General features: G+C 45.6%; 1 protein-coding gene across 1 annotated transcript; it reads left to right on the forward strand.

The window, feature by feature from the left end:
- The first annotated feature begins 450 nt into the window (after positions 1-450).
- On the forward strand, positions 451-26659 carry PASD1 (PAS domain containing repressor 1). Its single transcript, XM_053955690.1, has 20 exons — positions 451-493; positions 1808-1962; positions 2711-2802; positions 4638-4727; positions 5807-5927; positions 7107-7220; positions 7891-8009; positions 8770-8852; positions 12465-12571; positions 15237-15384; positions 17327-17408; positions 18913-19036; positions 19856-19965; positions 20438-20524; positions 21442-21600; positions 22098-22301; positions 23089-23294; positions 23885-23977; positions 24438-24645; positions 25816-26659. Exons 1-20 carry the CDS (start codon positions 462-464, stop codon positions 25984-25986), a joined length of 2505 nt encoding a protein of 834 aa, XP_053811665.1. The 5' UTR covers positions 451-461; the 3' UTR covers positions 25987-26659.
- The last annotated feature ends 616 nt before the right edge of the window (positions 26660-27275 follow it).

Consider the following 27275-nt stretch of genomic DNA (forward strand, 5'->3'; position numbering starts at 1 on the left):
AACCAGTAACCTGTCTGATTTCCCAGAACAGGACCAGCTGGGGTGCTGCCTGCTGCAGACACCAGGTCAGATTTCTCCCTCTTTTGCTCTTGCATTTGCCAGAAGATGCTGATTCTTGTGCAGAGATGGGTGCTTCAGCAGGATTCCCTGGCTCAGAGGGCAGGACAAAGGCAGGCTGAGGGGCTGCTGGCTTTTAGATCTTTCCCTTTAAAGTCCGTGTAGGTGGGTGTTTGGGCATGTAGCAGCAGTCTCACTTCTCATGCCTCAGTAGCTGACTGAACAAGCAAGGAAAGACATACCAAGAGGGGAATTTGGGAAAGGGAAGATGGAAACATCCAGGAGGTCTTTAGGTACAAACCACTATGCTTCATGTTTTGACATTCTTAGCAAGATCAGGGAATATGTCTCAGTAAATACTTCTGTCTTTGCCTTGCAGAGCCCTGTGTTGTGTAAACGAACTGATGGATGAAGATGAGAAGGACAGGGCAAAGAGGTATGCCAGGATGCACTCCTGGAGAACTGTAAATGCTGTGTTGTCCAGTGCTTGACAGTGAACTTGACCCCACTGATGTCAGAGGCAAAGCTCCCCCACAGTTTACAGGCTCTGTATAGCTGACCGCAAGCAGCATAATTTAAGTCACCATTTAGGCTTTTCACAGAGTTTGGCCACCCCTACATTGGGTTATCTGGCTGAGTGGTCCTTTGTGCCCTCAGGATCTCGTGCTATCCCATGGCTATTTATTATCTTGAGGCAGATTCCTGAACTGTGATTTTATTGGCATCAAGCAGTTCTGCCCACCTGGGGTAGAGTTCCCCAAGCAGTCCTGCTTTAGCACAGGCCTGACTTAGTCTCCTGTCAGAGAAGCACTTGGCTCAGTTCTATTTAGTCGTTGGACACTAGTGCCAAAACAGAGATGGCTGTGAACGTGAGTGCTGGATCTGAAAACATCCAAATGCCAACCTGAATATGAATGGAAATGCTTTCTGCATACCACCCTCAGTCTGGATCACAGGAAGCATGTATCATCATGAATACACTTGTAAAGCAAATTAATAACTACTGGAAGAGGTTGTATGAAAAGTGTTATCTCAGATATGAGCATTGGAAAGAACACTTTGAAAGGAACTAAATGGATTTGCTTTCTCCTTTATTGTTTTTAATGGAGGGGGAAAGCCTAATAAATATTCTTGATTTGTGAACTGAAAACTAGTTGTAGTTCTGCAGCCAGACCTGTAACATTCCCAGTTTCATATATCACAGCAGTAGATTTTCAAGACTACAACAAGATTTTATTCTGCAGTTCAGTTACCTCTGCACAGTGCTGTCTCTTGATAAGCTCCTTTTGCAAGTGCAAATCAGAGAAATCCTTCACATTTTGACATTTATATGTGTGTGTACTAACTGCAAAATAAAAGTTCATAAAAATTAAGTGAGCAAAACATGATTATGCATGAACATACTTTTCTCTTACTGGAGGAATTTCTTCCATAACACCTTCACTATCACTACTTTTGCAGTGGGAACTGCTGCTGAAATGTATGTAAGGATATGATCTTTCCCAAATGAACCCAAATATGTGTTACCTCCAGGTGTTCCTTGCTGCTGGTGAGTTTAGTCTTGCTATAAGGCTCTAAGTACCAGCCAAATCTTTGTGTGCAAGCCCAATTTTAAACAAATAAACATTCCCAGCAGAGTTTAGATTCTTGTATTTAAAGTGTTTTGCTGGGGCAGGGTAGATCACCTCACCCTGGTTTGTGCTGTAGGTCCTCCATTCTGCTTAGTGGCATTTATATTTTTGTCACCCAGGGCATCACGCAACAAATCTGAGAAGAAGAGGAGAGACCAGTTCAATGTCCTCATTAAAGAGCTTTGCACAATGCTGCAGGGCCACGGCCACCCTCTCAAGATGGACAAGTCCACAATACTGCAGAGGACCATCGACTTCCTACAGAAACAGAAAGGTACTGGGGTGGTGGTACAGAAAGGAAGGTGCTGGCCCTGCACCTGCCCAGCAGCCAGTTTCCACTCAGAAAATGCAAACTGTTTTTCCCAAGCATCTCAGCCACCCAGAGAGGACACAAGCCTGAGCAAGGGGCAGAAGAAGGCAGGAGATGGGCTAGGGCTGAATACATTGCTGACCAGTTAAACACAGACAGATTTGAAAAGATGCAGTGCTGTGTGCTTTTTACTGTGGATGCATCATTACCCTCACTGGCCTCCATATCCCCTGGCTTGTCCCAAACAGACAAGCTGAGGAACAGTGCCCGTTACAGAAGTCAGGGGAGAGAGTATTCTGTGCCATCTTCCCAGGTCTCTTGGATTAGGGGATGATAAGTCTGTCCTATTGCCTGGGCACTCACAAGAGCAGCTTGTGAAACAGCTCCAGAGTTGAAAGAAACGGCTCCGGAATTGCAGACACCCTTTGCTCACAAGGATGCTCTACTACTCTAAAATTAGCCCATTGATCTTAATTTTTTAAGATTGTCTTCAGGCCACCTAAAAAGTCTCCATTTCCCTTTCTTGATTTCTAATGCATTTGTATCATGAAGGCATGGAAAATGACTATTGCATGCAAGAAGGCTTTGTGTGAAGAATGATATGAGGATGATTCCTCCAACAACCTCTTTAAAGAAGTCTAGTGTTACTTGAAAGTGAAAAAAAATCCAAGTAGCATGAGTCATGTTGCTTTTTTGATATTTTCTCTTTAAGAAATCACAGCACAGACAGAAGCCTGTCAGATTAGACAAGACTGGAAGCCTTCATTTCTTAGCAACGAGGAGTTCACCCAGTTGATGTTAGAGGTAAGAAGAAATTAAATAGATTAGTGAGAAATAATCAGTTCAGTGGAGTAGTTCAGGGATATACAGTTCTTTTTCACCTGTAGGTCCCAATGTTAATGATTTCTACTCTGCTGGCACATACAATACAAACCTGACAGGGACTAATATTGTACTAAATGCTTTTCAAACAGAGAATTAAAAAATAAGATTGCTTCCCCTTAATGATAAATGGCTTTTCGTTTGGGAATCAAGGCTGATTTGGCCCAGATTTGGCCTGGTGAGAGAGGAAAAAGAGAATTTCCTTTTCTCAGAAGAGCCACTGGAGCTGGCAGTTTTAGGAAAAACTTGAAAGGACCTGAAAAATACAGAGCAGCTCTGTTCCTCCCACATCCCATTAGCCAGGCAGCACTGCCTGTGCTGCCTCTGCAGCTGCTGCCTGTGCACTGCTGTCCTCTCGATGGGAGCACTGCCTCTTCTGCTTGAATTGCCTTTAAGTGCATTCAGGAAAACAGCTCTTATACTCCCACCTCTAAAATGCTTTGCTGATCCAGAAACATCCCCCAAACATACATTTCTCCCCTTGTAAGGATGTGGCTCTGGGTCTGTGCTGCACGCTCCTCTGGCAGGGACATCTCCTACCCTGCGTGGGCAGCTGCTGCTCTTTGCCCCACCAAAATAAGGGTGTATGCTGGGCTGAGCTGGGAGGTGCTGCTGTGTCTTAGTTATTCCTTTTCATCAGGATGTCATGACTCACCTCTCTGGAAAAGTCTGTTCATTCTTTCTGGGAATCTCTCTTGCCAAACAAGCTAGCTTGTTCCAGCTGAATCAAAACAAATTCCCCCCTTAGATTGGAAGTGATGGGGAAGAGCAAGCCCTCTAATAACTGCTGGCTTGCCAGACTCTGGTAGACCATTGAACAGTTTGCTTAAAATCAGTGGGTTTTTTTCCAGAGAGGACTCAATTTGAGCAAAGGCAGAGTCTGGCAGTGAGGTGGGGGAGATGTTGAATGCTGCATCTATGGCTCCCTGTAGCTAAGCTGCAGAGCAGCCTAACAGTGTCTTTAGAAGAGCTGGCTTTGTGCACAGTGCTGACCAGCTATTAAACTTCCCAGATCTTGATGTTAGAGAAGAATAAGGACAGACACTGCGTAAATGGTACAAGGAGATATTGTAAAGAATAGGGAGATCACAGCATCCAAGGGGAAAAGCACAGGCAGTGATTTAAAAGGGACAGAGAGGTTTAACTCTTGGACAGAAACCACTGCAAATGAGAAAGGGGAAACAAAACAAGCCTTAAAATTGTTTTGTCACTAGCCTTACAAAACAGTGCTTTAAGCAAAATAAATAAGGCTTTAGATCTTTTTCATATTGTCCATAAAATGCTAAAAATACATAATTGTATAATTTTTCTGTTATACAGTTTCTGCTTATCCATCCATCTATCCATCCACAAAGCTCTATTTGCCACAATATCTGACATCTCCTTACGCACTGAGTTTGTTAACTATTGTGTAATTCAGAACACATAATGAAGTGACTGAAGTCAGCAGGATTGTGTGGGTGTTGAAATTCTAAGCATCACCATCTCACTTCATGTTAAATAAATACTCACTGGGTGAGAAATACAAGTCAATTTAATAATAATGAGAATGAGAAAATAAGAATATAAAAAGAATGTTGAATTAGACAGCATGTGTAATTTTTATTTTTCCACATTGAATTCTCATTTCTTTGATTAATCTCTGCTAGGTTTAAGCTGTTAGAAGCATCACTAAAGAATCAATGTGTCTAAAATATTTTAAGGTTTTCCATTGCATAATTCTGTTGTTTTTTTTTTCTTCTGCCTATTGTCATTAGGCACTAGATGGCTTTCTCATTGCTCTTACCACTGATGGGATTATTATTTATGTATCTGATAGTGTTTCATCTCTGCTAGGACACTTACCGGTAAGTTCTGACCATGCAGTACATTGAAGGCTCATTCCCCTCCTTAGTGTAAATCAGTCAATGCAGGGCTGGGGATTGGTTTTTTCCAACCAAACAGGGAACTGACTGTGGGTGGGAGGTCAACCAAGAAACTCTTGTGGAGTTTCTCAAGTTCCTGTGAATAACAGATTCTCTCACAGGGTTTATGAGTTAGCTTAAAAAAAACCCCAACTATGCAAAATCACTGTGCTCATAACTCATCACTTGGCAATCCATCTAAAGGTCTGGGAGGTGTGTTTGACCCACCAGGTTAATGGAGAATCTTATGATTGTGAAATAAGTGCTGGAGCTCTTCTTAGATAATGTAAATATTATTTCAGAACTGAATCTATGCTCTTTGAATGACATTGGGTTTTTCTACTTTGAGCCCATAGCCTTTACTAACAAATGTGTGGCCTCAGAGTTTTCTAGGAGAACTTCCAGAAGCTAGTTAGTTGTCAGGTACAGAAATTTCCGCTTGGCCCCTCAAAAACATTTTTCTCTTTATCTGGTGCCAAGCATGAAGCACCAAGGATGCCCTATATGAGGGAAAATTCAAGCATGCAGTTACCTGAATGTCATGTGTGCAAAGAACAAATCTGTGCTGACATTTTGGTAGAACCCCTTTAGTCAGGATGTGTGGGTTGATGAGCACTGAATCACCTGCAGGTCAAGCTGATTTTGCCAGATGTTCAGCCTAGAAGACAAATGAAGGATGTAGGGAGGAACTCTCCTTCTGTGTCATGCTTTCAAAGAAAAATGTTTCACTTCTCATCATGTTATATTCCTGGGGTACCAGGGTTTCTTCTCCAGCCTGTATCTGTCTGAACTGAAGGACAACCTCTGTGACTCATTCAACCTTTTGCAAATAGATAGTAATCCTGGGGTAAAATAGTCTTAAGGGTTACATTCTGCCCTAGATCCATCTGCAGATTGACTGGGCTTCCTTATCTTAGGCATTCGCACAAGACTGGCAGGTCTGTGCTCTGCTGAGGGGTGAAAAAGCATGTGGTTGTGTCAGGCTGTACTGCTGAACATGACAAAGCATTCTTTTGTATCAGTCAGATTTGGTGGACCAAAATATATTAAACTTTCTGCCTGAGGGGGAGCAGAGCGAGGTGTACAAGCTCCTTTCTCCACATGTGCTCATGACAGATCCTGTTGCAGCTGATTTTCTAAATGGTAAGCTCTACTCTTGTCTGTCGGTGAGAGAAGTTTGCCAGGGGTAAACAGTTCCCCGGGAAGTCTGCACAGAGCTCTCCAGCTGGCTCTTGCCTGCCACTTCTGTTTTGCTGCATTTGTGGGTTTTAGTGCATCACATCTCTAATGTTCCTATGTGCTCCCAGTACTTGCTCTTTGATTAGGACAGTCTTTGTTTTACCATTTGCTTTGCCCCTTAGATGGTAGATGCTTTTTCCCAGATGGGATGCTGGACTAACCCTGAGAAAGGAGTGAGGGCTCAAGGGAAAAAAAAAAACTGAGAAATCCCAAACAGTTTTAGCAGAGCCGTTTTTCCTTAGGAAGCTTGCATGTCTCAGGACACAAGAGAAGCCCTCATGTAACTTAAGCAACAGCCTTCCTATCTGAACAATCCATCTGGATCTGTACTGCTGGCTGCTGTCCCATGTCCCTTCGCCACAGAAAATGTCCCCAGGACCAGAGCAGGCAGCAGCATTTTTCCAGCACCTGTGTTCCATGAAGCCTGTGCTGAGCCCGCACCCCTTTCCCAGTGGATTTGGCAAGGCCACCGAGCAGCACTGGGCTCCCCTCCCTGCTGCCCCATAAGCACCAGTGGGAGCTGAGCAGCCTGATGATGCTCTGAGCAGCCTGATGATGCTCTGAGCAGCCTGATGATGCTCTGAGCAGCCTGATGATGCTCTGCCTGGGGGAGGTTTCCCTCAGGTTGAAGGCCATGTGGTCTAATCCATAGAGTTCAGACTTGGGGCAGAAAACTGGATTAGAGCTTGGCACAGTGCCCTCCACTGTTAATGGAAGGGCTTAGGGTGAGTTCAGTGCCCTTTGGTCCTACTGAGCAGTGCCAGAGCAGAGTTCTGCAATACCATGTAACTGCTCTGCATGAAATCCTACATCCATGAAGTCAGGGGAGAATCCTGCTGACCAGGATTCACACTCAGCTTACTGGGGTGACTGCAAAGACAGCAAAAAAGGGTGAGAATACATTTCCTCAAGCAGAAACATGATAATTGCTCCTAGTAGTTATATATTTACTTCTGGGTATCAGAAGCTTCCCAGCAGGGTGTGCTCAGATACCACCTGGTAGGTAAATTAAATATGTGAGTGAGCTAAAGTGCAGAGTTCTAATAACATTGTCTGTGTCTCCCTCCCTTTCTCTCATTTCAGCAGAAAAACAAATAGAGTTTTGTTGCCATTTAGCAAGAGGCAGCTTAGATCCAAATGAACCCCTGATGTATGAATATGTGAAATTTGTAGTGGATTTTAAATATTTTACTCATGGTAAGTTACTGTTCCAGCCTATCTTTTTATCTCTGCCTCTGTCCTTTAAATTGTCTTGATCTGTACCATCTTAAAGGCTCTGTTTCTGCTGAAAATGCCCCATAATTGTCAGGGATGGAATGAGCTGTGCATACATTGGATATATTTTTCACACAAAAGTGGTGGGGAGTCTGTTGATCAGAAGAGTGCACTCTCCTGCCTGTTGTGCCTAAAGCTGATACTAGACTGAAAATGCCTCTGTTTGACCCACTGCCAATTGTAAAGCAGCCTACTTATTCAAATAGCCAGAAAAAATATGGTATTCTGTTTCACTTGTGGCAGTGAAATGACACTTTACAGAGATTAAGTACTTTGAGGTGCCTGCAAAATCCTGAATCTTGCAAATGTTGGCCTGGAGAAAGACTGACAAGGAGACTGCAGCTGCACACTGTGAGCTGCTCCAAGCTGTCTTACAAAGCTCCCCTGCAAGCCATGGGTAGGTGGTTACAGCTGTGTAACTTGGAGCCTAAAGGGTCATGCTTTAAATAACATCAGCGTGGATCAGTGTGGCATCACCCTGTGGGCAGGAGGAGTTTGTTGCTTGGGTTTCTTCAGTCACTGTACCTGCCTTAACACGACAAGAAACCTCTCCTTCCTCTTCTTCTTAAATAAATTGTCTGGTTGTTTCCAGTGCCTACACCCTCCTGTAATGGCTTTGAGTCAGCTATTGCACGGGCTTTCAGGTCAGCCACGGAGGAGCAGATTTGCCTGGTAGCGACTGTTCGTCTGGTCACGCCGCAGTTCCTAAAGGTGAGCCCGAGCCTGGGCGCGGGAGCCGCGGCACCGCCGGCAGCGGGGACGGCAGCACAGGGGCAGCAGAGGACAGAGGACGTGGCTGTGGCTGGGAGGGGGAGATGACATAAGTATGTATTTTGGAAAGATGAGGTATAAAGCAGGAGCCGCTGTTGAGAAGAGGTGGTTTTGTGATGGGGTGTCTCGGAGGGGGCAGCCTGGGAAGCTCCAGGGCAAGGTGACCAGCTTACACCACTTGGGAATTTGCAGCCTTCAGATACATGCATCCACCACTCCTTTGTGCAAGGAAGTCATCTGCATCTTGAAACACTGAAAACGTGTGTCCTGGCCTCTTCCTGCTGGGCTGTAAATGTCCCGTGGCACAGGTGGCAGGGATAACAACCCTAGGAGCTGCTTGCTCAAGAGGGCATTAGCCAGCTCAGTTAGTGGCTGGACCTGGAGCTGTCATCTATATTCAAATGCCAGTATTTGCAAAAAACTGGGGAATTTTGCCTCGAGAGTGCAAGACGAGACTCTTTGACTATTTATCCTAGCTCTGAAATTCAGCTCAAGGTAAACTATTCAGCCATTTTTCATCAGCTCATGCATCTATAAAACAAGTCTTACACATTCCTTAGAGAAAAATAAGTCAAGTGCTTTAAAAGCACTGTGTTTTGCTATGGTTTATTATATCAACAAGATGCATGCTAGGTTTTGATAGCAGGCACTTTTGTCATTTCATAGAATTAAATGTCTGAATGTATCCACTATTTTGCAGGAGCTCTGCAACGTTGAAGAGCCATGTGAAGAATTTACATCGAGGCATAGTTTAGAATGGAAGTTTTTATTCTTGGACCACAGGTAAGAGATTTGGGTTTAGTCCCTGAAGAATAAATAAACTGTAGTTTAAAAATAGAAAACTTTGTATACCTATTGCCAGATCCCAAATGGAATAGTTCTAATTACTTGCAACGTAGTAAGTAGCAATACTCTGAACTTAGCTCTTAGGCATCTTTAAATGCTTCATTATTTTCCATATTTTAGGCAAGTAAGAAACCGTGGAGAATGTCTAGAAGAATGTTTATCTCCTAACCAAGATAATAAGTCATTGAAAGTGAGCAGTGTGGGTCCTAATACATTCCCCATATTGGTTTAGCTCCTCTGTTCTTCAACTGCAGCTTCCAGGAATCCTAAATCTTTTGCTGTGTCAACAAACTTTTGACTTTTCACCTTGAGAAATGATAGAATTTCTAAAAACAAAATAAAAAACAGTGGATTTTATTATTTAATTGTAGATTAGTTTTTGATAATGCAATATGGTGGGCTAGAATTCAGCTTGGTGAATGAAATAGACTGGAACCAGTTAATTAAGCTGCTTAATTCAGGATTAATTTTCTTCAAAAGAACCTGGAGGTTTTTATTTACTCTCTTACTTCTCTGTATTTGACATATGTGCATAAGCAAAATCCTGCCCTCTTCATTATCCCTCCCCTTGTGAGCTGTGCAAAGGTAGTCATTACTAAAAACAGAAGACTAGTAAATAAGGCTCTAAGGAAAAAAATATTGGTGAGGAAAAAAATCATCCATCTCCACATTTAGAGCAAGAAAGAGAGAGAGCAAATAAAAATGAGTAATAACTTTCATTTATACAGAACACAAGGTGAGTGCCTCACATCGTGCCTTGAAGCATGGAGGAACTGACCCTGTGACAGCCCTACAGCTGATTATGGGTGATTTGGGACAGTCAGATAATTATTAATTGAGATGAGATCTTGCTGGAGTGGCTTTTTTAGACTTTAATTGGCCTGTCTGATAATGCACATTTTTAGAATCAGCTGATTAATGTTAAGATTTGTAAAAGAGCCCTAAGCCCCTCACGTCACGTCAGTGAGCTGCTTTTCCACAGGGCTGTGTCCCAGCAGCTCCTGTGAAAAAGGTGAGTAGGAGCTACTTTGAAACTTGTCAAAGAGTCTTTTGATGAATCTGGGTTATGACTCAGAGGGGAATCTCTGTTCTGGGTGCTTGCAGACACTCCAGTCCCACTGATATCCCCAGAGAGGAAGGCATTGCTACTGAGAGGAAATAAAGATGATGCAGATGCTGAGGCAGAGTTTGTGATGGATCCAGATGCAAGCAGTGAGCTCAGACCCAAGAAAGAGCAGGAGATCGTGGGAGCTGTCTCATTTAATCAGTGATTCCAGACTCTCTCCAGTACAATCTGCAGGACACTGGGAAATGTTCTGTTTCTTGCTGATTTGCATCACCACAGGCTGCCTGACACTGAGGTGTGCATCAGCAGGGGCAGAGGGTACCCAGCAGAAGCTGGAATCAGGACCTTTGCTGTCATGATCACAATTCAAATCAGAGTAAAGACAGATGCAATAAAAACATTCCATAGATCTGGAAAAACATGAGAAAAATAGGAAAATTCTGTATTTTGGATCTATATGTAAATATGTGTAGAGGAAGAGAAACCCATCGGCTTCGATAATGGTCTGTTTCTCTTCTTCACTGTGGTACTGTTCTTATTTTCCCTTCATTTATTAAAAGACTGCACCCAAAAGGCTCTCTAAAGACTGTGCATTCCCATTTGCACAGCAAGTTGCAGATCTCAGGGCTAGAACTTAAGCTAACAAGACACTTTTAAATTGCTCCACAAGGCATCTCCTGTTAAATGACAGATGAGGAGCATTTTGTTGTTGCTTTCTCTTATGAAGAGCTCTGGTGATATTCAGGAAAGCATAATACTCTCCTGATCAGCTTAAATGTTTATCTGATGTGCATCTGAAAGACACTATTGTCTTGAATATAAGCATGTCATTAAAAATAGGAGAAACAGTGATGCATTCTGCCAAAGAGACAGCAAGGACACTTTAATAAATACACATATTATCATCACTAACAGAAATCTGGGTCACATGAGGAAAAGGAACAGAGTGCTATGAAAAGTTAAATAAATGAAGCTGTATTGTGGAAGAGACCACCATGTGCTCAGCACATTCTGTTCCAAGGGATTTACTGTCAAGTGGAGGCCTGGCTCTCCCAGCTGACCCCTTGTGCTGGGACTCAGGAGCTCCTGCTCACACCTTGCTCCTCCTGGGACTGCTGTTAAGCAAATTGTCCTTCTCTCCCCATTTCTTGGCGACAGACTGCCCACAGCTGTGGGGAGGAGGGAGGTTGTAGACCTGCCTGGGCTCTCTGATATCAATAATAATAATAATAATTAATAGTAATAGGTTATTCTGTGGCTGAATAACCTATGCCCACTGTGTCTCTCAAAAGGAAAAATGTGGAGCTGGGTGGCTCAGCCAAGAGAGAATTTCACACAGTAATAACCAAGAAACTCAGGACTGATACATCCAAACCCACGTGTAATACACTGAAATAACTTTTTCTTCATAGTCTTGGCCACTTTATGGCCTTCTTCCTTAAGAGCACTCAGCTGACCAGGAGAGGGGCAGCAGGAGAGGCAGGTTTGATAGGCACCTTTGCCTTCAGCCTGCCCCATTTTGAGTTATCTACCATTTTGCTCTGTTCCTGAGGAACACACTGAACTTGGCAGGTGAACACGATCAGCACATCCTGCAGCCACATTAGCACAGGTCCTGCCTCGCTGAGTGCTTGAGTTGGTGCAGGCAGGAGTGTACCTGAGCACTGGGAGATGGAGAGTGATGTGCTGATACGGGGAGCAGAGACAAAAACAGTGGTTTTCTCCCCACATTTCAGTGTTGTTTCATAATCATAAGCTATCAGGCTCCGGTGAAGGCTGTGTTAGGATACCTGCTTTAAAAATATCTCATGTTTTGCCTAGAAAAAGGAAAATCTAGAATTGATAGCAGAATAGTGAGGTAAGTCATTGCAACATGCCTATCTAAATACTTTCATCAATTCCTTCTCTACCAACCAAAGCTAAATCAACCCTAAATCAGCCCCATGCCTATTGCTATCTGTACTACCAGCACAGAAAGTTTTGTTTGCTGTAGTTTCCCAAGCTTTTCCAGGGGAGCAATTACTTTTTCCCAAGCTGGTCCTGACACACACTGCAGCTTCCCACTTATTCTCTCTTCTACAGTAACTACCCAGATGACACTTACATCCAACCTACTGGATAATTTTACTCTAGCTCCAAGTTGTTATATGCAGGATCAGCCATAGCATTTCTCACGCTGTGTCTCACAAGCATCCTTAATGAATTGAGTCACTCACATATGTACATGCCTTTCTCTACACCCACATAATGAATAGGCTGTGAAACAGTAAACACACACCTTTTCATTTTCTCAATTTTTACCTCTCCCTTGCTGTCGGTTTTTTTGTCTGTGTATGAGAATGCATCACTGCCTATAAGAAAATCCACTCCAGATTTCCCTGCCAAGTGAATGATGGTGTTTGTTGCTGGTATCACAGCTTATCTGCCAGGATGTCAAAGTGTCAAGTTTTGTGCTCACTCCCTGCCCTTTGCTTCCTTTCTAGGGCTCCACCTATTATAGGATATTTACCCTTTGAGGTTCTGGGAACATCAGGGTATGATTACTACCACGCAGATGACCTGGAGCTTCTTGCTAGGTGCCATGAACACTGTAAGTTGCCCTGCCTCTGCAATGTGTCTGTCTCTATCTCCTTTGTCATTTGTGCAAAACCTTTTACTGTCATTGCAAAAGACTTCTTCTTCAGGAACATGAGGGAACTCTCCCTTTCCATGCCAGACTGTCACAGCTGACACTTAGCTGGGAGGCTGGAATCTTGAGAATTCCTCAGATCAAGAACTGTTTGTGCAAGTTTTCTAAATTGGCAGATACCTTGTTTGAGCACAGGTTGTCTCAGAGTGAAATGAGATTAAAAGATTGGGAGTCAGAATTATCCCCCCTCTGCCCTGTGAGTTTTGTTGATTTGTCACAGTTCATGGGGTCTTGCCATTCCCCTGGGCTCCAGAGTTAGCCAGGAGGCTCAGCTCACCAAAACACTTTTTGAGAGCATCATTTGGACCATCTGCCTTTGCAATTAGGTGCTGTGAACCTCACTTACTCATTAGTAAAATGCTTCTGGAGATTCAGAATTATTTTGCATACATAAGTACTGAACACAGTACCCACCCTGTGGGTGAAGATGGCTCACGTTTGGAAAGGAAACCTGAAAGGAAAACAACAAAGCAGAAGAGTCAAGTTCAGGCTAATGTGTGAACACCAAAGAAGGTCCATGAAGTTTATTTTTGTGCAAGGAGAAATAATGTGGCCTGTCAGAGCCAGGGCAAAAGGGCAACTCACATGATTTCCACGGCAGTGCAGCCCAGTGCTGAGGAACTGTGTCCTGCTCTGGGCTGGAGCTAATATGAGGAAGGGCAGAAGGTGTCTGCAGGTGTGGTCTACTCTTAATCAGTGTGCAGTTCCTACCAGCTGTGAGATGCTTTATCCCCAAAACCCAGATTTTTCCATTTTATTGGGTGCATTTCAGACAGAGATATTGAGCCAGAGTTACATGTGTCCTGTGATGGTTTTGCATTGCCAAGCACTGCAATGAAAAATAACTACATACTTTGTAAAATGCATCTAGGTAATGAGGTATTTTGCTAAGAAATATTACTTACAGGTTTCACGTTGGGGACACTGTCTGTCTCTCTGCTATCTCCACTTGAAAGGAGAGTGTTTTGTTCAAAGGAAACAAGGACACCCCAGAGAGTGGAGCAAGCAGGATGCTGTAATTGCTCTGAGATGCAGAGCAGCACGATGCTGGGACCAAGAAACTCCACCAAGAAGCCCCACAGCCCACTGGAGAAAATCTGCAAACCACCCTCATCTCTACCACAAACCCTCTACCACTTACATATATGAGGAGCTGAGGGACCTAGAAGAGAATGGGGAAAAATACTTCTCTACATGTCAGGTTTCCCTGCTGGCTGCTCTGCCCTGTCCAGGCAAAGCACTGGTGCAGCAGCTGCCAGGAAACTGGGTTGCCTGGCTGAGCACATAGAGGAAGCTGTGACAGGGGGACACACAAGTTGTGTCAAATGCAGCAAAAGTGTACATGGGAATATTAACAGAGTATTTTAACTGCTGTCAAGTAGAGTACTTCTTAGTGTCCTTTGCTTAAAAGACAATTCAGCTACAAGTGAGATACTTAACCAGACAGTGGCCTTTTGGTAATGCATGTGCAGCTTGGTATAGACACAAACTGTATTGAGAGTGGGTCAGATCATTCAGCAGAGAATCAATTTGGTGATTTATATTCTATATCTCTATCATCCAGGCATTCCTCTTACCTATTAGAAGTATATTTTCACGACACACCTGTAGGAAAGGATCTTTTCATTTATTGCACAGGGAAACAAAGTAAAGTGCTGGCAAAGTGACTTAGAGAAGTTGCTTCAGGACATATCACCAGGACTAGGAACTGAGGGATCCCCAGCATGTCATGTTAGCCAGAAAATCTCTGCTAAGTGCTTCATCTAAAGCCCATCACTGTTAATGGGATCGTTAAAGAAGTCAGTCCTGATATTTTAACAAAATAGAGTTGTGCAGGTGAGTAAAAAACACACTTGGGTTAGTGTGGCTTTCTAGGTTCCTGTTTGTCATGTCAACACTTTGGGCAGACATCTTGCCTACTGTCGAGTGAAATGGGTTTGTTTAAACCATGTTTGTATTTTACTTTGCATTAATTGTGGGTACTTTAAGTGAGCATGTTTCATTTTGTACTCCCAGCAGTCTGGAACAATTAGTGTGGTTATTTCACGCAGTTCCCCTCACCACTTTCCAGTTGTACTACAGCACCTGAGATTTTTCTGAATATAGCCTGATAATACATACCAGGTTGGAGTAGGCCAGGTCTTAGAAGAAAACTCTCAGTTAAAACTCCACTATCTTGTTGTTTTGTGCCATTTTTAGGATTCTTGCTTCACATCTTCAGTCTTTGAAATGCATTCTGATGTACTTATGAAAGACAAATAATTTCTTTAATTAATGTTGTTTATGCTTATTTCAGGGAGCCCATAAGTTATAAGAATGTAGCTAGTTATACCAGTTGTAAGAGAAATCTCAAAATAGCAAAGGGCACTCCTGAAAGTCAGCAGGAATGACCCCAAACAAAAGCTGAGTACATGGTTATGTATCATCTGTCTTGTTTATAAAGCTCAAGAACAATTTAGCACTGCCCCAGTCTGGGAAAGGGGTGTGGGACTGAATGGTGATTAGATCACTTTTGCACCATAAAACACCTGTTTGCTATAAATTGCTTTCTCTTTTTGTTAAACAGTGATGCAGTTTGGAAAAGGAAAATCCTGTTACTATCGGTTCCTGACCAAAGGGCAGCAGTGGATATGGCTGCAGACACACTACTACATCACCTACCACCAGTGGAACTCCAAGCCTGAGTTCATCGTTTGCACTCATCTGGTAGTTAGGTAGGAGCAAGCACCAAACTCTTCACAGTGTCTTATGTCTCAGTGTACAGCCATTGCTTTTTCTAGTTCTGTTTCACGTTAACCAAATGAGCCAAAAGCCTGGAAGCCAGCTTTGGCCAAATCTATCAGTGTATTACATTCCCCTTTTGTCCCTAGTGATGACATGGCCACAGAAAGAATTAAAGCTGTTGGGAATCAGACATCTTTCTGGGCATGAATGAGATCATATAACTCCTACAAAACCTTTTGGTCAGAGCTTTAAATATTTATGACTTGAAGTTAGCTGCTGGCTTGCAGGCCTTATTCCTCACCCAAATCCAGCCCTGGATCCCCCCCTAGTGGGAAGCTGCTTGTGCTGAGCTGCAGCCCTTGCTGGAAGGCAGTGCATGTGTAGGATGCTCTGTGAATGCACCTTCTGGAGGGGAGTCTGCTGGATTACCACAACCGTCTCAAAAAAGACTATGTGAAGAGTAAGAATGTATTTTCTGAAGGGCTTGAAAAAATAGTGACACACTGGTTTGCTCTATTAACTTGAGAATACATATTGCTCACTGTATTTTTGTACTGTCAAGAATCAATTTTTCTCTGTCCCCCTGTTTTTCTGTCAAACATCTGGAAGAGCAAACACTAGTAAATTTTATATAATTGAAATATATGGGTCTGTTGGAGCGAGCCAGGGGAGGGTCGTGAAGATGCTCAGAGGGCTGGAGCACCTGTCCTGTGAAGACAGGAAGAGAGAGCTGGGGTTGTTCAGCCTGGAGAAGAAAAGGCTCCAGAGAGACCTTAGAGCCTCTTCCAGTGCCTAAGGGAGCTCCAAGGGAACTAGAGAAGGAGTTATGGAGTTGTAGAACAAGGAGATAGGTTTCAATTAGATCTTAGGTAGAAATCCTTCCCTGTGAGAATGGTGAGACACTGCAAGCCCAGAGAAGCTGTGGCTGCCCCATCCCTGGAAATAATTCCAAGGCCAGGTTGGCTGGGGCCCTGAACAACCTGGTCTAGTGGAAGGTGTTCTGCCCACAGTAGAATGCTTGGAACCAGATAATTTTTAAGGTCCCTTTCAACCCAAATTCTATTGATTCTGATTCTGTGATCTGTGGTATAAACTACATATGAAGTGTTAACATAAGAAAATATTACATAGAGAGATAACTTCTCAGTTGTCTTACTTCTGCAATTCTTCAGGGAATTCAGCTTCACTTTAAGGGCTGAATTTATTGTGCATGAACTTGTTTCTTCTTTCTGCTTCCAGTGCCTCTTAAACCTAACAATGTAGTCCTAAAGAGATTTTGAAGTTCAATTCTGTCTCAGATAGTTAAGACTTAAAATATGTTACTGAAGCACGCAAGTTAAAATGTTCTTTCAGGAAAATTCATTGCCACAATGACATAAGTGAGGTCGGTTCAGCAACTTCACTTGTCTCCCACTAAGGTTGCAGGTCATTAATATTTCTTCACCCTAAACTCTGCACTTCTCAGTGCCCACGATGTATGAGCACTCAGAGAGTCTTTGAAACATCCCCTCCAATTTATCCCAGTGGTGAATCGTGTGGCATTTGTTACTGTAAATATTTCATTATTTCAGAGGGAAAAAGTAAGGAAAGAAAATACACAATTCCAGAGGCTCCTTGTAGGGGTTCCTGCACTCACATTGCACCTGTGTAGCTGCCTGTTTGTATTTGGAGCTTCTACTGGAGTGCAGGATGTTAACTCTGATGTATGCACAGTTCTGTGCACCCTCAGAAGGAGGGACCTGACCTCATCCTGCCCAAGGCACTGTCATAGGGATCACTGAACTACCATGGAAAAAAAGGATGCTTGTTCATCATCATCACGTTAGAAAATGAATGTACACTTGTTGTGGCAGTTTACCAGCAGAGAAGCTGTAAAATAATTTTTTGTTGTTTTTTTTGTTTTGTTTTGGTGGGTTTATTTTTTTTTTTTAGTTATGCAGAAGTTCGGGCTGAGAGAAGGCGAGATCTTGGCCTCGAAGAGTCATCAATTGAACTGGCATCCTCTTCTCTAAAGGTACCTTGTTCCTTCATAGTTGAATTAGGAGATGTTTAAACCAAACTGAGTAATAGCTTACCAATCTAAAGAAAATATCTGTTCTTCTGCATTTTCTTTACTCCCATCTCATTCCAAGCCTTGAGCTGGGTCATGACTCGGGCAGGCCCTAAGAAGCTTTCCGATGCATGGCTCCAAATTGTCCATGTTGGTTTAGGACAGGCTGGATGAGCTTTGAACTGCCTGATCTAGTGGAAGATGTCCCTGCCCATGGCAGGGGGATTGGAACTAGATGATCTGTAACACCAAGCATTCTGATTCCACAATAGCTGTGAATTCAGCCATTGCATTGCTCTTTTCTGGTCTCTGTAATCTTCCTGAGACCGTGATACAAACGACAGGGTAAAACACCTCAGCTCAGAAGCAGAGAAGTAGAGCTGGAGCTGGAGGCCAGATTGCTGTGCTTGTCACCCATAGTAAGGCACAGAGGATCCAAGAGTAGGGCAGTATCACAGGGTACCTGTTTTGCTTGTGCCAACTCATCACTGATACTCAGATGAAGATGGGAAGGCAAGGGAAAACACTTACCAAGATTTCAGCTCAGTTGCTGGATCACATCAAGTGTAGGATTGTGACCTATAACTTCCACAAGCAATAATTTCCATGGCTTGAGCCAGTCTGGCATCACCACACACTAGCCCAAGGAACAGGGTAATTTTCACTACTTTTAAGTTTCTTCTCTTGGTAGTTTACAAATAAGACCATCAATCAAAGTGATTTCAAGTGGGTTGGTGTGTAGCTGTCATTCCATCAGCCTCATTGCTGTTCAGACATTATTTTATGGGAGCTCAGGCTGTTCCCCTCTGCTGCCCAGGTCCTGCCCAGAACAGGCTGCTGGAGCCACTGCTCCCCAGGGAGCAGTGTGGGATTGCAGCTCTCAGCACTGCCCAGTACCTGTCCCCCTCAGGAGAGATTTGCTGTAGGTCCTCTTGGGGCTCCAGCTGATGTCCCCATGCCGCTGCTCCCTGTCCCTTCCCAGTCATCTCTCTCCATCTCTTCGGTGGATGAAACTATTCCACAGGTAGCACTTCCAGCCACCTTCATTCATTCCCCTTGCCACCACCCCAACATTCCCAGTGCACCACAGCCAACCAGCTGTGACATCCCTGAAGAGATCGGGCAGAAAGAGGCTGACAGCCGCTTGTTTCCTGTTGCCCACAGCTCTGTGGGCAGGGGAGAAGGAGGCTGGCACGGCAGCGTGCAGGCCATAGGCAGCAATCCCCAGGGAGGAGCAATCCTCCCCTGCTGCTCGCTGCCATCAGGTGGGTGCCCCGCGCATGAGCGAGGCTCCCGTGTGCCTGCGGGCTTTCGGGGGAGCGCGCAGGGCAGGGCCAGCAGGGTTTGGTGGTGTGCGCACCCAGCCTGCTGGGTTTGTCTGCACACAAGGGCTCAAGGAGGCGGAGGGCCCTTCCAGGGCCATTCCCTCCTGCTGACGGTCTCACCGCCCGTGCTTTGCTCCCCGCAGAGCCACAGCAGCTACCTGGACGTGGGGCAGTGCGGCAGCAGCCAGGACGCCAGCCGGGAGGGAGTGTCGCTGTCCTCGCACAGCTCCCGGCGCTCCTCGCACACCACCCTCTCCGACTCCACCTGTAGGTGCCGGGGCAGCCCAGCTTGGGGACAGGCAGTGGGCTGGGGAGCAGGGCAGCCTCCAGAATACTGGGGTTCGGCTGGAAGTGACCAAGTCGGGGTGGGAGGGGAATGCTCAGCCCTGGGACCGACATACCGTGTCATGACAAGTCACAGAGCAGCAACAGAGCCACGGCCGCCTGCCGCCTCCTCCCTCTTAACCCACCACGTGTGTGAGAGCCGATTTCCCCGGGCTTGTCACCAGCTCAGGTCATGGCTGTTTGCTGTGGTTCTGGGGACAAGAGGTGACTCGCTAGCTTGATTGAACCAAGCTAACTGATGAAAGTTTTATGTTGGGATAATATCATTTTATTATGGGGTCTCTCATGTGAAATCCCTGCAGAAGGAGCACAGAAGGATGCCTGCCGTGCTGGCAGCTACATCCCAGCTCCCATCAGTGCTATCCTTCCACTGGGGGAGGCAACAAGATGATTGAAGTGCCCTGTATGGGGCCATGGGTAGGAAACTCAGGGGACTTTTCTTGAGATACTTGCCATGGGGAGAATGATCTCATCTGGATACACCCATGGAGGGCAGGCTGAATAGGGGGTTAGCATCAGGAGGGAACCCAGCAAGTGAGGTGGGAGCCAGAGGGACCATAGAGGGGCAGAGAGCCAAACTGCCCATAGAGGGGCAGAGAGCCAAACTGCCCATAGAGGGGCAGGTTGAAGACCCCCTTTGGCACTGTCTGGGTCACTGCCTATCTGCATAGGTGGATTTCAGGCTTAGCCAGGGTACCCAGGCATGGGTTTGCTGTATGACAGAGAATGTCTCGTTCACAGCCACGTCGTCCATGCGGCGCACAGACACCAGCACTCCCACCCGGCCGTCGGTGCCGGGCGCTCCGGGGGAGAAGGCAGCCCTGCGGCTGGCAGCGGCCGGGAGCGCTCAGGTCAGTGCTCCTCGGGAGCAGGAGCCTTTCTGAGGCTGTAGTGAAATGAGCAAAACAAGCATTGATCTCACCCTCAGAGATGCTGGATCCCACACTCTTGAGTGGGCTGGGACTTCCTGGGGAGTGCCACTGGCTGGCAGAGCCAGTGGAGAGACACTAGAGGCTCCTCTGCTGCCTTCTTTCAGAATTCAGTTTGCTCCTCCAGGCTAAATGCCTTTTCACTCCACCAACACTCTTTTCTTGGGGTTTGTACATGTGAGATGGCCTTTATCCAAAATGGGTGCTGACACCAAGGACTTGAAATTATCAGGGGCATGCTAGAACCTAAATTCTCCCTTCAGACTTATCCTCAGATCTCCAATCTCAGTGTCCAATTCCCTGCACTTGTTCATCCCTGTTATGAGCTGTTAAAGCACCAGCTCTGCACTAGAGGTGCTATGGACCTACAGTAAGGCAAAGTTCTCATTTCTAGGCCATAGCCACTGCTCAAGCCTGTGGTGAGCACCCCTCTCAGCACCCCGTGGCTCAGCTGGCAGTGCCCTCCCAGCACCCTGTGATGGTACGTGGTTTATTTTTGTTAAGTGCACTGTTGTGTCCTGTCAGCAGAGCAGCCTAGGTTCTCTTGGTTCAATGCCCTCATATCTTTGCTGGCTCATCCCAGAGTGGGGACAAGGTTTCTGTGCCCTTTCTGCTGCTGAGATTTACCTGCAACAGCCTTATTGCAACCACTTATTTCAGTGAGCAGAGACAGCACGTGGCACACTGAAAGAAATAACATAGGAGAAAGTTTACACTTGTAAAAAGTGTTGTGTGCTGCTGAAGGCTTCTCCCTGAATCTCTAGCAGCTACCCACAGGCTGATACAATGCTGAAGAGTTTAGTAGAGGAAGGAGTTGTCATGCAAAGTTTGAGTTAGGCCAGGAAAAGAAAAGAAAACAAAAACCCCAAGTAAAATGAGTCATAAACCATAATGACAAGGTCTGTCCTTACAGGTCTTTGATGTCAGTGCAATAAAACAGAGATTGAAAATGGCCAGTGTAGGTGTGAAGGATGGATCCCCAGGTTTGCAGCCTAACTTGGGCCTGGCATCTGCCAAATATCATTAGCAGCACAACTGAAAGCCCAGCCAGGAGTGTGGCAAGGGTTTGGATACAGTGTCTGCCACAAAACACAAGTGAGCCCAAACCAGCTGGGTGTTATCCTGAGGGGACAGGAGAGTCCCATGTATAGACACTTCATCTATGCAGAAATCATAGAGACCAGCACCTGGAGGGAGGCACTGTGTGTAAGCCAGATGTGCTGCTGCTCTGGAACTACAGTGGCTCTTTGGCTAAATATGCAATTGCCATTTTTTGTCAGCATGATATTTTTTATGGCAAAAGCTGAAAAGCAGTCATTTTTCTGAATCCAGCATTGCTATGGGTGTGAGTGGCAGGACTGGTCTTACCATGTGGTACTTTTTCTCTGTTCTCTGCAGCCCATGTACCATTTCCCCACCCAGCTGGGGATGATGCACCAGCTGAAAGAGCAGCTGGAGGAGAGGACTCGGATCCTGCAAGCTGACATCAAAACGCAGCAAGAGGAGCTCCATGTCATCAAGGAGCAGCTCCAGCTCGTGCAGGACTCCAACCTGCAGGTACCTGCTGCCCCTGGTGCTCCCAAACTCACCAGCCATTTGCTTTTCCTTTGAGCACACAGAGCAGTAACAAAATTGTCTGTGGCAAAAGCATTCAGGGATGAACTCTTGACAAATTGGTAACTTGGTTTCAGATGTGAGAGTGGTGTTTCCCAAGAGATGAGTGACGTCAATATCTGGCTGAGTATTGAATCAGTAATTTCTGTGATTAAAAAAAGCAATCCCAAATTAATCCAAAGTCTTTTGTGCACAAAAAGCTTGGTGGTTCCATGTCTGGTTAGTGCTGCTGGATCCCTACTGCCACTCCTGCAAAACTCAGCAGGCACAATGGAGCTGGAACATTCCTGGCTCTGAATAAATATTTGACACAAGCTAACATTTGATTTTCTATTACTCGTGGTTCATTTTGCCCCTGGATTTAGAGATACTGCTGCTGCTGCAGTGTTATTTCTGCCGGGCAGTACAACCAACAACTTCTGTGCCTCTTTCACTTAAAGATGCTGATGCAGCAGCCAATCCCCGTCATCTTTAACTCCGTGCAGCAGCCGAGCCCCCGGAGGCCGCCGCCGCAGGGGACGCCCAGGCAGACCACGGCCAAGAAGTCCCAGCAGCCAGCCCTCACGGGGACAAAGCACTACTGCAGCACCCACCTGCTGTCACCGCACCCATTCCTCAGGGACCCCTGTGGCACAGCCCCCCAGGTCACTGACTGCTTCATTGGCTTCATCCTCCCCTTTTCCAGCTTCTAAACACTTGTCTGCCATGTCACTCCTCCCCGTGGTCCCATGCATCCCCTCTGTGTTGGTTTTACTGCAGAGCTGGCATTGAGGAATTTGTGTCAGGAGTCAGTTGTGAACAATGTCACTCAACTGTAAAAATAAAAAACAGGTAGCCAAAAAGCATTTACACCCCAGAGACTGCTGGAGCCCTCCTGGTGACTGGGGAGGATGTGAATGGGAGGTCTGGGCTCTCATTAACACAGTGCTTGTTATTCATAGCCAGTGAAAGTTGTGGTTTCATAACACAGGAGTAGGTATAATTTTAAAAGATTAACTTTGCTTTGCCTGGGGAGTCTTGGAAGGCAGCTTTGAAAAAACAATTTTGTCATCACTAGACCTAAATCCACTATTAAGATGGGAAAGACTTGAGTTGTTCAAAAACAAAAAAAGGACCAATAAGATGCTTTCCTTGGAGACTTCAGATTTGCACTTCCCCTGTTGAGCTGTTCTCTTCCTCCTCAAGCCTTTTGTGCCCTTACCCTTGTACTCTAATTTCTCGAAAGACTGGGGATGCCAACACCTGCCCTGCAGGGCCAATAAATGCTAATAGGTTGGTGGTTTTGAATAGATATACTGTGCCTACTGCTGTGTTCAGGGACAATATCCTATTGTTCCTTATCCTTTTCCCATCTGCCCACTGTAAGGGGTTATTTTATCCTTCCATTAGGGAGCTTTAAAACTTACATGGGTACCTATGTGTTCATTTCAGGTACAGCAGCAGAAGCAGCAGCACCCAATGAGAGGAAGCCAAGGCCAGCAAACGTGTGTGCCAGGGCAGGCGAGCATCTCAGTGCCCTTCTACAACAACCCCATGGTGTTCTCCCAAGCACACCCCATCACCGTGGCTGCACAGGGGCCGACTGACAGCAGTGAGAGGCAGCCTCCAGCTGACTACAGCCAGGACAGGAGCCTCAGGTACCTACAGCCCTGCTGGGACCATCCTGGGGGCAGTAGCAGAAAACAGCAGTATTTGGGCAGCAAGGAGGGCAGGCGTGGCTGGGCTCGGGGCGATGGGCTGGGAATGCCACAGCCAGCGTGGGGATGTTCCCTCTGCAGGGGTGAGCCCAGTGTGCAGGCAGGCAGGGTGCTGTGCACATCCTGCTGTATCATCAGGGGCCTTAATTCCTCTTCTCGACGTATTTCCATAAATTAATCTAACCCTACCCTCTATCAGTTTAAAGTCAGTCCCCCTTGTGCTGTCGCTCCATGCCCTTGTCAAAAGTCCCTCTCCTGCTCTCTTCTAGCCCCTTTAGATACTGGAAGGTGCTGTAAGATGTCCCTGTGCCTTCTCTTCTCCACTCTCAACAATCCCAATCTTCTCAGCATTTATTCACAGGAGAGATGTGAGGTGATAAGAAGCGTCCTATTTAATTAGCTTGTTTTCAAGGTAGTGGTTTGCCTGCTTTCATGGAGGATTTTCAAGGAGCTGCTTCTAGAGATTGACAGGACTTTGGACCTCAGACCTCTCCCTTCCCTGACCATCCTCTGTTTTCCTTCCACCACAGGATGCTGTTGGATCAGTCCATCCAAGCCATGATGCCCGCAGCCAACAGCAGTTGCCAGCCCGTGCAGAGCAGTGCCAGCAGGCAGCAAGGAAAGTGAGTCTCTGCTGGCCCTTATTTTCCTGCAGTGTCTTAGCAGGACACTTTATGGCACTGAAAAAGACATGAAAAAACTTGTACCTGGTCACGTAAACACAAATCGTCTCAGTCTGAAGTGAAACAAAAGTCTAACCAGTTAGGAGAAAATTGAGGATATTTTTTTAATTACAAAGAACTTTATGATAAATGAAGTGCGTTTTAAAAAATTAAACATTTTCTGGCTTTTGTAATGCATAAAATGCTTGACCAAGACATAGAGAAAATTTCTTTAATTTTCAGTAGTTCCAGTCCATGCTTTGTGGGCAGAGGGGAATCAGGGGCTTCCTGTCAGCAAGGTCTGCATGGTTTGACCAGCCCTGCTCCAGGCTGGTTCCTGCAGCAGCTGGGCTCCCCAGTGCCCATTCTGAGGGTGGGTCTGGGTGTGGGTTCTCACGCCTGGTTTTCCTCCTTGTGGCAGGTTTGTTGCAGAGCAGCAGACCCTGCCTCCCCCAGCACAGGTGCAGCCAGTCACCTGCAGCACCGTCCGACCTCCAGCCCCGCCGCCCATCTTCTCCCCGTCTCTAATGATCCCACACACCAGCTTCACTTCCCACCAGGCCAACACACCAGTTCACCTGCACCAGTGGCCACAGCAGCAGGTTCAGCAGCACCGCCTCTACCTTCAGGTATTGGAGCAGAAGCAGGTTTCTGAGGAGGCACAGGGATGGCTTAGGGATGGGTTGGGGTTTTTTGAAGAAAAAGTTTGAAGGTTTTGTTTGGCTTATCTGACTGATCAAACCTGGTCACAGCCTTTGGACATCCTCCATTCCCATTGTATCTCCACATAGCCAGGTGCTCAGCCTTTCCAGGCTGACTCTGCACCAGCTCAAGGCCGTATTTTCAAATACCCAGTTTTTCAAACACAGCTTTTCATCCAGAGGAGCTCTGGTGGGAAGCTTGCTGTAGTCATGAAAAATGATAAGAGAGAAAGTCTTTGGAAAACATACCTCCTGCTGTTACATCTCACCAGAGGCAAGGTTTTTATCAGCTGCCATCACAGCTTCCTTTTAATAGAAGGGTATTACACAACACACATCTCTGGACAAGGTGATTTTGGTTTTTCAACACACAGTTTACATCAGTACATGCTGAACTAGTGACACCACCAAGGAAAGGGGTTGTTGAAAGTAGTAATTCATCAGTAACACGCTCTCCAAGTCTTGCCTGGATGGCAGAGGTTAAGTTATAGTCCTCCAGGCAAAGAGAGTAGAAAAGAAAGCGAGAGGAGTAGGTTCAGCTGAAAGCAGCCACACAGCAGGACTGGATTTAAAGTGAGAAATGAATCTTGTCAGCAAATGTGGGCAGGAGCTGTCCCTGCTTTGGGTATGTGTCCTCATGGGCTGCATTGCTGTCCTGAGGACCAGCAGTGTGGACAGCAGAATAATGATGCTGGAACAGATGAATAGCTCCAGGGCCACAGTAAACCAGAGTTTGATGACACAGTGCCTTTAACAGGGGGTGAAACAGCAAGTCCAGGTCTTTGGGGTACCAGCCATGGGTGGGAACGTGGTTACTCTAGGACCTCTTCCTTGGCTGGATCTTTCCCGTGAAAGATTAAAGTTGCACATCCTGCAGATGGTACCTCCAAGTAGCTTTTGGAGGTCTCCATTCCTGCTGGGCTCCCCAGGAGCCTGTTAGGACAGATGAGTCCTGCTCCCCCTCTGTGCTCTCCAGGCATTGTTGGTTTTGCTGACACCAACAGCATCCTGAGGGGCACAGCTCATACCCTCAAGTTTAGGACTTGGTGCACACATGATGGGGCAGGTCTGACTGCTCAAATTTGTGTCTCCCAACAGATGCAAGGTCCTGAGCTGGTTCCTGGGGCTCCAACACAGCGCATTTTCCAGCCGCCCCACACCCCGCAGCAGAACCCCTTGAGCTACTTCCTCCACCCGCAGCAGCAGAGCCACCACACGCAGGGCCAGCCCTGCAACCTGCCTGACCTGCCCGAGATGCAGCTGCCCTGAAAGTCACTGCTGGGAGACAAGGACCACACGGCTTCAGCCGCTGCGCCCGCGCGCACGCAGGGGAGCACGACGCCATCGGAGCACGGCACAGGAGAGGTTGGGATGCTCTGTGACAGGGATGCACAGCTGCAGGGGCCTCGTTTCTTGGGATTTCCATGCAGCCAGCCCGTGATGCTGTTCTGGCAGCAGGGTGTGCCCTGGCCCAGCACCGTGGTGCCACTGGAAGTGGTGGCTTTCTTGCTGCAGGGAGGGCAGGTATCAGGCCACCATGAAGCTCAGTTTGCAATGGAAAAAACCTTTTTCCATTCAGGACTTCAATGCTGAAAGTCACTGTGAATTTAAGCCCAGCATTTGGAGCACATAGACTGTACCAGTCCACAGGACACCAGTGGATTATCGTGTACATAATTCATTTTGCTGTAGTAGGTCCATTGTGAATTCTTTTTCCTTTTTCTATACCTCAGTCCCGCAGGTTTTTTTTCCAGGAGTTTGGATAATGCTGCTAATTTACATAACACCACTTTTGCCTGAATTTCTTACTGTTGATATACCAGCTCACATCGCAGCTACTTCAATATTTGTTGTGTTTTATTTTTGGTTAACAAGTGAAGATAAATTTGTATGGTTTTTACTCCCTGTAGCCAAATATTTTTCAGGTTACAAACAAAGAATCTTTGCTCCTTTTTTTTTTTTTTTTTTTTTTTGTTTCAAGTGATGTAGTTGTAAATGTTTCTATTCATAAAAAAACAAACATGCATAGAACAGCATATGACAGCAAACTTTGTGGTTTTGCTAGGTCATATTTCAATTTGGCGAACCCAAAATGTATCATCACAACACACGATGTTACAAACCCATAGGGTCAGCAATAAATTGTATTTTTGTAAATTGTCACTTTTTAACTGTAAGTTTGTATTTATGAATTGAAAAACCAGTTTATTCTTCAGTGGGTGTATAGTTAAGTGTCCCTACTGTTTGTGTCTTTCCAAAGGAAAAATTTAAAAGTACATTTTTGGAGTGTTAGTAGCTGAGTACTAACTTTGGGCATTGTTAGAGCCCAAATGTAGATGGGTTTGGCCATTACTATAAACTTTGCAAGGCAGTGAAGGCAGTGGTTAGTTAAGACCAGGCCCATCTAGCAGTAAAGCTCTAGCTGGCAGACAGAGCAAGGTTTAGAGAGGAGTTAGTTCCTAATGTTTAGTTCCTAATGTCTGTTGAAACCAAGTAAAGAATGCTTGGTTTTGCCTTTTTTTTTTTTTTTAATATGGTGTTTTGTTGTTGTTGTTGTT

The sequence above is a fragment of the Vidua chalybeata genome, chromosome 14 (assembly GCF_026979565.1).
Source record: "Vidua chalybeata isolate OUT-0048 chromosome 14, bVidCha1 merged haplotype, whole genome shotgun sequence".
Classification (NCBI taxonomy): Eukaryota; Metazoa; Chordata; class Aves; order Passeriformes; family Viduidae; genus Vidua; species Vidua chalybeata.

Bases quoted from the DNA above. Each gene is read 5' to 3' on its own strand.
- PASD1 (XM_053955690.1), top strand. From the start codon at position 462: ATGGATGAAGATGAGAAGGACAGGGCAAAGAG. The intron at 15,385-17,326 runs GTAGGAGCAAGC...TTTTTTTTTTAG, and splicing joins TGCACTCATCTGGTAGTTAG to TTATGCAGAAGTTCGGGCTG. The intron at 19,037-19,855 runs GTAGGTGCCGGG...TCTCGTTCACAG, and splicing joins CACCCTCTCCGACTCCACCT to CCACGTCGTCCATGCGGCGC.